The sequence below is a fragment of the Eimeria mitis genome, genomic scaffold (genome assembly GCF_000499745.2).
Source record: "Eimeria mitis Houghton genomic scaffold, Emh_scaff1216, whole genome shotgun sequence".
Taxonomy (NCBI): Eukaryota; Apicomplexa; class Conoidasida; order Eucoccidiorida; family Eimeriidae; genus Eimeria; species Eimeria mitis.
Window position 1 is genome coordinate 2,462 of NW_013568255.1, and position 9,620 is coordinate 12,081.

Here is a 9,620-nt window from a genome sequence, read left to right on the forward strand (position 1 = left end):
TTCGCGGCTGATTCGCTCAATATTTTCTCTGCTTCCTTCGTGGCCTCTCCCACAGAAGCCCTGTTTTCTAAGAGGTATATGAGCGTCGCTGCAGCAGCCGCGTCGGCTACCACTGGAAGTGGTAATTCAGGAGACGCCAGCTGACGGATTGCGAGTGCACGCAATGAGACACGAAGAGAGGGTGAGATACGAGTTACCTGCTGGGCTAAAGCCAAGCAGCCTGAAATCAGCCGTTCTATGTTTTGCTGGGCCGGTTTTAGCCCCTGCTGGTGCTGCTGCTGAAGTTCACGAACTGCAGCCCTTGCGGCTGCCGCCTGCCGTGTCCCCTCGATGTGGATGAGGCGGAGTGCTTCGAGGAACTTTTGGCACCTAGCAGCCTCCCAAACTCGAGAGGGCAGCACTAAGAGCTGCTGTTGCAAATATCGGAGTGGTTCTGCTTGTCCTTGCAGCGCGGCATGCCTCTCCGACAAGCAGGGGTAAACCCGAAATCTGGGAGCTGGTTCAGCCCTATGACCCTTACGGGGAGGAAAATAAACGGCAGGCGTAGAGGCATCCACTTCACAGGAGAAGAGAAAGTCATCTAGCGGAGTGCTGTTCTGTAGGGGTAGCTCTTCCTCCAAACACAACTGCTGGTGCTCACGAGATTGCTGCTCCCCAACTTCAGAAACAGCGTTGCCTAAAGCGTTTGCAAGGCGCCGTAGTCCCGTACCGAAGGCTCTGGCATCCTCTAAAGCATCTTCAGCCGACTGCTGCATGCGGGTAATCTCCGGTAGACCCTCGAGAAAAGAAAGGTAACGAACGCCTATAAGGGAACGCAATTCCTCCACATCGTTCGCCTGTTGCAACTGGAGCTGCCGGAGCAGCTCCTGCACCTCAGGGACGGTCCGATGACGAAAGACATCATCAACTGCCAAAGGGCTGACAAGCACTGAATTGGCAGCTGGGCCCGACTCCATTGAGGCAGTCTCCACCGGGTATCATGAGCCTGTTTACGTGCAGTCTNGGGAGCGCTCTGCAGCAGCAGGTGACTGAGTCTTTTCATTCGCACACCTCACACTCAGATATATTCCACTCTCAGTTTTGTTCAAGTTAAAAGGAAAAAATTCCCTGAGTAAGTATAGAGGACAGATAATGTTTGCGGATAGATCCGGGACAGGGCGGCTTGACTCGTGGATCCTGCAGCTCTGGCAACTAAGAAAACTCTGTCTCGATAGAACCCTCACAAACCAGAACGCAAATAACATAATAGTCTTAAGTGCAGCTGCAGTGTATTGTGTGTAACTGGAAACTTCTGTAGGGGCCCCCCATGCGATCCACGGGGCTGATGGATTGGCGCTCGACCGCATGGGGCTTTCCCAGAAATCTACTCATTGCGGCCAAGCAGAAGAGCAGCTTTTCACTGTTTTTGTAGTTTTGAGAGGAAGGAAGCCTGTTATTGCATGACGCAGCTCCACAGCCTTCGGAAGCTAAGCAGCGCACCTTCGACAGCCATGCGGCAGTTCGGGAGATCCGCTCGACAACTTTCGTGTGGCAGACGAGGGCTGAAATGGTCAACCATCTATTGATTTTGAACTAACAGAAGAAGCTGGAACTTTTGACATACGATGAGGGGGAGCAAATAGCCCAGGGCAATTCGACAGCACCGCATCAAACGGGAAATGACACTTTCAAGGACTGTATCGCAGCTCCACTTGTGGTCGTTGCTCAGCACAGCTACGCTTCTGTTCCTTCTAGGCGAGACTCTGGGTGACGATTGGGACGAGAGGGTCGGGGGTGGTGCGTACCCGGCAGTGGAGTATGTCGCCGAAAAGACGAGTAAAACCTACAACATTCCGCTGGAACTGAACGAAGATCCGTTCTTTCTGGTTGAGTGGTCCACCGAAGCTAGTCTTCAACGTCGCAAGTCTCGGTTTATGTTGCCTCCAGGTATTCTCCTGGTTGCATCAATCGCGACTGCCGCGCTGCTCTTTGTATGGAATACAAGTGCGGACTTACCGTTTGGGTTGAAGAAGAAACAAGGAAGTAAAGAAGCCGGTGCCCAACTTTCTGTCGAATCAGAGGACTCAGATGCCCTCTTAGAGTCCGAGTATGGCACGGTTGTTGACAGCAGTTCGGTCCTTCAGTCCATTCTGCGGGAGCTTTCAGTAAACTTTGGGAGCGCCACGGAAGAAACACTTGAGAGGAAGAAAATTGCCGTAGAGCTATTGAATGATTTTAATATTTCAGAGTCAATATCGCCAGGGATGTTTGAAATCATTGGGTACCTTTTGGAAGCGACCGACAAGTTGGCGGCCCCAGCAAAGGGTATAAACCACGCTCTAGAGGTTTTGCAGCTTCCCCTCTCGGACAGCCAGGCGATTTTTCGCTTGAACAGCACACTTGAGGAGCTCAACACGGGTATGCAGGAGCCCCTATATGATTCGTTTCTTAATGTATATATGGAGGCAGCCCGTTTGTACCTTGGAGTTGGCGAAGGAGCTCAGTCTGACCCTACGCACCTGCAGCCCGACGTCCAGCCTGCAGCACTGGGGAGAGGGATCGGAATGCTGGGGCCGTCTGGCATTGGAGAGTCATCAGGGAAAGGACAACGAGTTTTGACGAAACTGTCCGAATGGCTCGAAGCTCTCTTCGCCCAACAACGTTTGCTAATGGAAGCCGCACCAGTTGTATCGAAAGCAGTGGCAGACGTGCGGGCGGCGTACGATTTGCCATAGTTGTTCCGTGTTTGGGCTTTGCTGCGCCTTACCCTAAGCTGAAATGATATCATGATGCATCTGCTGAAAATGGTGCACCAGCTGTGCTGTACACGTTGACTGGGTGCCACTCCCCTGCAGGAAGCGCAGGCTTGCTTCTTTGTGCTTCTAAAATGGGGTGCTGGGTGTAGGAGGCCTCGCATAATAGATTACGTCTTTTTTTGTATTATGCTATTCATGATGGGCTGATGGCAAATCTGTGGTTGTCTACACAGTGGACCATGCGTGCCCCTTATCCTTTTTCAATTTGCTCAGGTCTGGCTCATGTGCTGTCCAGGGCGCATTGACACATTTTGAAACACTAAAACTACCGGACTCTTCCTTGTTGCATTTAGGCAGTAAACAAAGGAGTAGTTAAGTGAATGTAGGCAAATGCCTGAACCACCCCCCTTCAGTACCACCCAAGAGCCCCTGAATGAAAGGCTCCTTGAGATCCAACTCCACAGCTTAGTCGAAGCCGTGAATAGACAAACATAAGGCATCACTTATTGGCTTCATCAAAAAAATGTTTATACGCTGTTTAGGCACTGCGTTTAACTGGTGCTAGTCAATGTGCCCCTTCCTGCGCGATGTGCACTCTTGCCTCTAGCCTTTCTTGAGATGTCCCAAGGAGTTGTCATCCCAGTTTCCTGTGACATCTTCAATAACAGCTTGAAGGGACCGACGAAACACATCTGCACAGGAACCAATGTGTATGTGTATGCTAAAGTGTTAAAGCGTGTGCGAAGGAATTGTATAATGCGGCCGATGTGCCCTGCGCAGAAGGAATATTAGCCTCCACATACCTGGTGAAAAGCAATTGGCTGCATGCGCTTGAGCTTTGGAGCGCATGGCCTGAGGGCATTTTCGCAAACGCAGTGACCGGCAAGTTGGTGTGTATCGATACGTGTGGTCGGGGGTCATGTTGGCAAGTAGTGACAGCTGCAGGGAAGAGCACTTTAATACATTTACCGCCAGCTCTTCAGGATTCTGCACCGACAGCAACACGATGCGCTCAAGAGCAGCAGAGAAAGACTCCGGCGTGGGGGCGCAGAGGAAACCCTGAGCATGCCAGAAGCGGAAATGAGACCGTAGGCATCCCTTGCTCCACATCATTCTGGACAGTCACGTCGTAGTGCGTTCACTTGCATGCAGACGTTTGTCTAGGTATGTGCTCTCACGTCTGCAAGCATCACGATTGCAAGCGAAAAACGAACTAGCTAACATTCTTCGGTAGAGTCATTTACCGTTCCTCCGTCGACGATGGTTTCCCGGGGTCCACCTGTATTGCAAGCCACGGGAAGAGTACCGACGAACATTGCTTCACACGGTACCTGAGACGGAGGCCCCAGAAAACGCAGACATCTGAGCNGGGACGACGCCACAAGCCCGCATCACTCACAATGCCAAAGTGCTCCTCATGAGGGGTGTAAAGGATGCAGACACTTCTTTTGAGCAAGAACAGCTTCAACGAGCACTTTACATTCTTGAGGAACAGAATACAACGACCCTCCGAGTTGTGGGTAACCGATGCGTTGGCGTCTACACCATCGTCACAACCATGAACGCAAAAGTTGAGCTCCTTCGAAAGTTTCACGAGTCGCTGTAAATATTTGTTGCATTCAGGTAGACGTGGGTCGAAACCTCCTAAAGCATACACGACCCACCCTGTATAGAGATCCTGCTTGTCATGCTTAGCATGTAGTCAAACCCCCACTGTGCACCTCGAAGGAAGACCGCTGACGCTGCCAAGGCTGGTCAATTCTCCACGATCCTTTCATAAGCTAAGCATCTAGGTCTACCTACAAAGTACCTACGCGGTATCGACGAGCCAAATCTGCGTCGAACATGTGCAAAAGGTTATCACCTGCTACGATCAAGTTGCACTTTATCCGTCGTGGAAGACTTGCCACGGCTCTTATTGCAAGCTCCACGTTCTTTTTTTCTTCGAAGCGGTTTAGAGAAGTAGCAAAGGGCACTGATAAATCAAAGCTGCAACAAAGGGACACATATGCTCGGTTAACGGGTGACTCAGAAAGGGCAATTGGCTATCTACGCAGGCCTAAAATCACAGATATCTCACAGCAAGCAACGCCTTACAACTTCAACAGTAGTCTTCTGCCGTTCTCCCGGTCCGCTCACCTACCCTTCTAGCTCGCTGAAGGTAGCATCGGAGTTGTCACTGCCGCCGTGCAGCTGGAATGCTTCTACCTCCGTGCTAACCGGCGGGTACAGTACACGGGGTTTGGCCTTCCTGCGGGACAAACCCATATTACAACGGAGCCAAACCCTTGACTAGAAACGATGCNACGGGGTTTGGCCTTCCTGCGGGACAAACCCATATTACAACGGAGCCAAACCCTTGACTAGAAACGATGCGTACTTGTCGTTAACAACGCATTCGAAGGCCTCTGATGGATGCGCAGCGAATCCATAGTCAGGCTGTTCGCACCTGAAGGATGGGAATGTTTGACAGAATGTTTCTGCGGTGAATTTGGAATTGACCAGCACCATGTCACACATCCCTGCACGGTCATCGGGCATCACAGCAGTGGAGCGGCAAATACTGTGCACCAAAGTCCAACTCCAGCACAGTGGAGGTTAAGGTTTTAAACACAACAAGCGCTCCCTTCAGGCATCAAATCGACATGTTGAGCTGCCGGCATCTAATGAAAAGTCGAAACAAGGCATTGACAGCGAACCGCAAAGGTACTGTGAATTTGGAAAATTCTTGTTAAACAGACCCCGACTAGCAGTTTCATTATCACATTGAACTACATTGGAATATTTAATTACTGAAATGCTGAACTGTGCGCGAAAAGAAGTCAGCCGTCCGGTTTTTCGTTGGAAATATTTTCCACTTGCTAACATGAAATNAACTGTGCGCGAAAAGAAGTCAGCCGTCCGGTTTTTCGTTGGAAATATTTTCCACTTGCTAACATGAAATAATCTGAGTTTAATTTCTCAAGGCAGTGTTTGCATTTGTAGGCTAGTTGTGCATAATTGTGAACATGAGATTGCCTGGGTGATGGAATACGCATGTGGCCTAAATTATACTCTGGTGTCAGACTGGCACGCATGGTCCCTTTGGGAGGATACCAGTAGTCAAAGACTCGAGCTTATCGAACGGGTAGCGGTACAGGCGGCGGAGAACCGATGGCCCGCGGTCGGCGAGTAAGAGGTCAGGGAAGTGACCGTAGAAGATGACCTGATGAATAAAGTGATTAGAACACAAAAATCACTATTGGGGCCCCCGGAGCCCAGTTTGTAACTCGCGTGTCAAATACCTAGGATGCCAAATAAATGAAATCCTGCGTGCATGACGGAGTTGCAGCCTGTTCATAGACTCACCTTCCTACCAATCAAGCGGAGAAGTGGATTCACTACTGCCACTTGATCATTAAACACAAGATCGTAGCCCATATGTCCTGAAATAAAAGAAACAAACACTGGGTCGCTTGCTCGGTAGCTCTTTGGAGGAACAACACGACTGGCTGCCCGTCACCCACCTGTGAATATGGCGGCAAGGATAAGGTAGAGCATACGCAGGATCGAGCACACGACGCGAAACCGCCCCAGAATTGCATGCGGCAAAAACGATCCAAATACGCGTATGTTCAGTCTCGCTGAAAAGGGCACACAGGGTTCATGACATACAGCAGTGGATTATTGTCCCAAAAACGCAACAAGCAGTTCTACCATAGCAGGGGATAGAAGGGCATTGCTGTAGCAGGCCGCTCCGCATCAGATGAGCTGACGGCTGGCAGGAACCACTCTACGTAAGCGGCTCTGTACTGGCGGTCCACTGCCCTTCTCGCTAGCCTCCCCCGTTTATCTGTGCAGCTTGTTGCGACTGTCGGCATCGTGACACTGCTCACGATCTCTTGATGATTCGAGACATCTGTGTTTATCGAAGTAAGATGTAAAGATATCAACTGTGCACGGCGAGCGCCGTGAGTCTACAAACACCCTGTGTGTTTGAAGAGCAGTCTGCAAGACGAGTTGCTCTGCGCCCCCAACGCCCAAACAGAGGTGGAAAAAAGCGACTTTCGTTGGTTTTGTGGACATTTGTTGACAGAAAATGATCGTGGTTCAAGTGGTATTCCCGAGACATGCGTGGGAGCCGTACTACAAATCCAAATTCGCCGCCTTTGCTAGTAGGCACGGGCCGCTCCCTGAGGCAGAAACCACCAATATTGCGGCGCGATCCAACCTGGGTTAGAAAAAACAGCAGGGTTGCGCTTCCCTATGTAGGATACATGCTACGGGGGTGGTCGGCTGCATGCGGTCGCCACTCACATTCGACTCACATTAAAATTAGGCCGCAATAAAGCTCCCGAGGCTTCCCTTCACCTTCTGTCTTGAAGTTCATATCAACTGTTACCAGAAACATGTTATTAATAAGTTTAAACTCTTCAAAGACTGAATTTAACATGAGGGTCTGCATGGTCCTACCTGTCCGCGCAGGAGCAACTCACACGATGCTGACGAGGCAGCCGGCTCACTGCATTTAAGCCTCGGAAATACATGATCTGGAAATTCATGATCAGTGCCTTAGTAGAGCCTCAGTTGAACAAGCCTCTCTGAAATGCAGCTTTTGAGCCCTTAACAAGCCTCTCCTACCATGGAGTATCGCGGTGGTCACCTCCATAGCGGCGCAGGCAAGGATGGCGTGCTCAGCTACTCGTTGCTCTTCGGGCTCCCCTTCCAATACACTGCGATCGNCTCCTCGCCGCTGCCATTCGCCTGCCACGGCACCTCAACTCCTGTGCACACAGGGTGCGAAGGCTTCAATTTCAGTGGGACTTCCGAAATGTAGGCGCGCTGGCGCCTTTATCGCGAACCATGCGCGCTGCCTCGGTGTTGAACCAAATCCTAGTTTCAAGTCCCATTTAAAGAGGACTCCGGTAGCCCCTGTTGCACTAGCTATTAGGTGTAAAGAAAGGCTCCGTTGCAATGGTGTTGCTTTCGCACTTTCTCCGGATGAGGGGCATGCAGGAGCGGAATACCTCTGTGGTGGCTTGCCTCGCGCCTCTCGTGCGAGCAGCTTAGTTATGCCAGGCGGTGCACACGTAGGAGGGGGATACAGCACATATTCTGGCGAAGAGCGTCTCTCGTCTCACGAAGAGAGTGCTTCTCCTGGGGGATTGGCGCCTAGTACCTCTTCAGGGATCAAGCGAAGTTCAGCCCCACCGGCTGCGACGAGGGGCAACGACTCGCCAACCGTTTCCCTGGCATGTGACGACAGGGAAAATGCTGCGTTTGCTGCGGGACAATTACTCGAGAAGGCCCGCCTGGTGCAGACTACTGCTTCCGGATTCTTTTGCATTTTACCGTTGGGGTTCCGCGTGCTCAAGAAAATTGAAGCTGTCTGTCACCAAGAACTTGCAGGGACGGCCTCACCTTTGTCTTTCCCAAACATCATGCCGATACATTGGCTGCAGAATTCAGATGTACGACCTGCCAGCGCTGGAAACATAGCAGCGCGGCCGTGAACTTCCACTTCTGCACACCACTCATCAGCTTAAATGCTGCACTTCTCGACTAATCGTTTGCCCAGACAGGATCCCGAATCTGCGCGATACGCTCCTCTTATTAGGAGCAACCAATTTAATTGTAATCGCAACAAGTATCTGTAGTTCATCTGTGACTGTTCTCCGCAGCGAGTCCGCGCGTTCGGCCCGTCTCTCTACAGGGTGCAAGATCGTCGTGCCCGGCAGTTTTTTTTGCCCCCAACGTCTGAGGAAGCAGCGGCGTGGCTGGCGGCAAGTGGCATCCGAAGCCATAGAGATCTCCCACAGGTTTTCTACCAGATAGGTCCAAAGTTCCGAGATGAAGCCCGCCCCAGGGCGGGGTGCCTCCGCGCTCGTGAATTTGTCATGCTAGAAGTATATTCCTTTCACAAAGACGCACTGTGCAGAGAAACTACTTACGAAAAAATGGATGCCTGCTTCCGTCGTATACTTACACGGGTGGGCGCAGGGCCAGTTTGGAGAGTGCGTGCGGACCCTGGAACAATGGGGGGACCTTGTAGCCACGAATACCATGTGAGGAACCCCTCAACAACTTTCCCTAGGAATGCCTCTGGTGTAAAGCCCTTACCTGTTTGCTGCCGCTTATTCACAATAATGATAGCTGATACTGCTTCCAAAGTACATTCCTTTGACCTTGCGTTTTTGCTATTGCTTTAGGTGCGCAGCATTCTAGGAAGTGACCAGGCAGCACCGGGACCGGATCTGCCAGACGGAAGCGGAAATGGTGCTTACCCTAGATATGCGGAAGGCTCCCAAATCAGCTCGACTTTGGAGGTCGGCCACTGCTTTCAGCTACCCGAAACGTATTGCAGAGCGGCAGGAGCCCGTTTCACGGATTCTCGGGGTGCCTTGAACATGCCACTGATGAACAGCTATGGACTTGGAGTTTCCCGACTGCTTGCTCACTTGGCACTAATGCATCAAGACTCAAAAGGCCTATTGTTTCCACCTCAGGTGGCACCATTCTGTGTTGCAGTTCTGCCTCAGCCTGCCGCACGCTGGAACGATGGCCGCCGCACGGCCCGCTTAGGCCAGGCCTTGTTCAGAATACTGCATAAGTCTGCGGCAGAAGCAGGGGGCCCTGCGGACGTTTTCTTTGACGATCGGCAAGGCCTTACGCTTCGTCAAATGCAGTCGCATGCAGATCTCGTGGGAATTCCCCATCAGCTTATCATAAAAGAGGACTTGTTGAGAGCGCCGGGCAAGGCTCGCGTGCTCTACATCTCACGCGTAACCGGTAAGGCGGACATCTTGCCGCTTAGGGCCGCCTTGAACAGGCTAAAAAACACTCTCTTTGGTGTGGCGATGTCTAGCAGACGGTGACTGGGAACTACCAGTCTCATTGTTGGGGCTC

At 51.5% G+C, this 9,620-nt stretch overlaps 4 protein-coding genes across 4 annotated transcripts in view; 2 read left to right on the forward strand and 2 right to left on the reverse strand.

Moving 5' to 3' along the window:
* Positions 1-956, reverse strand: part of EMH_0032120 (uncharacterized protein) — a gene marked incomplete at both ends in the record, with an annotated part of 3,218 nt that extends 2,262 nt beyond the window's left edge. The window contains one exon of the mRNA XM_013494602.1: positions 198-956. Within this exon, the coding sequence (XP_013350056.1) occupies positions 198-956 (759 nt within the window). The remainder of the gene's footprint in view (positions 1-197) is intronic.
* A 702-nt stretch (positions 957-1,658) lies between these two features.
* EMH_0032140 (uncharacterized protein) lies at positions 1,659-2,714 on the forward strand (the record flags this gene model as incomplete). The annotated part of the gene is made up of 1 exon (XM_013494603.1): positions 1,659-2,714. One exon carries the CDS (start codon positions 1,659-1,661, stop codon positions 2,712-2,714), a length of 1,056 nt encoding a protein of 351 aa, XP_013350057.1.
* A 624-nt stretch (positions 2,715-3,338) lies between these two features.
* Positions 3,339-7,383, reverse strand: EMH_0032150 (glycosyl transferase, group 1 domain containing protein, putative; the record flags this gene model as incomplete). The annotated part of the gene is made up of 14 exons (XM_013494604.1): positions 3,339-3,427; positions 3,539-3,587; positions 3,705-3,794; positions 3,980-4,066; positions 4,216-4,379; positions 4,600-4,724; positions 4,879-4,986; positions 5,116-5,257; positions 6,092-6,160; positions 6,242-6,358; positions 6,611-6,722; positions 6,862-6,907; positions 7,043-7,187; positions 7,356-7,383. The coding sequence occupies 14 exons, from the start codon at positions 7,381-7,383 to the stop codon at positions 3,339-3,341; spliced, it is 1,371 nt and encodes a 456-aa protein (XP_013350058.1).
* A 403-nt stretch (positions 7,384-7,786) lies between these two features.
* On the forward strand, positions 7,787-9,589 carry EMH_0032160 (uncharacterized protein; the record flags this gene model as incomplete). Its single annotated transcript, XM_013494605.1, has 4 exons — positions 7,787-8,185; positions 8,396-8,704; positions 8,924-9,040; positions 9,254-9,589. 4 exons carry the CDS (start codon positions 7,787-7,789, stop codon positions 9,587-9,589), a joined length of 1,161 nt encoding a protein of 386 aa, XP_013350059.1.
* Between the last annotated feature and the right edge of the window lie 31 nt (positions 9,590-9,620).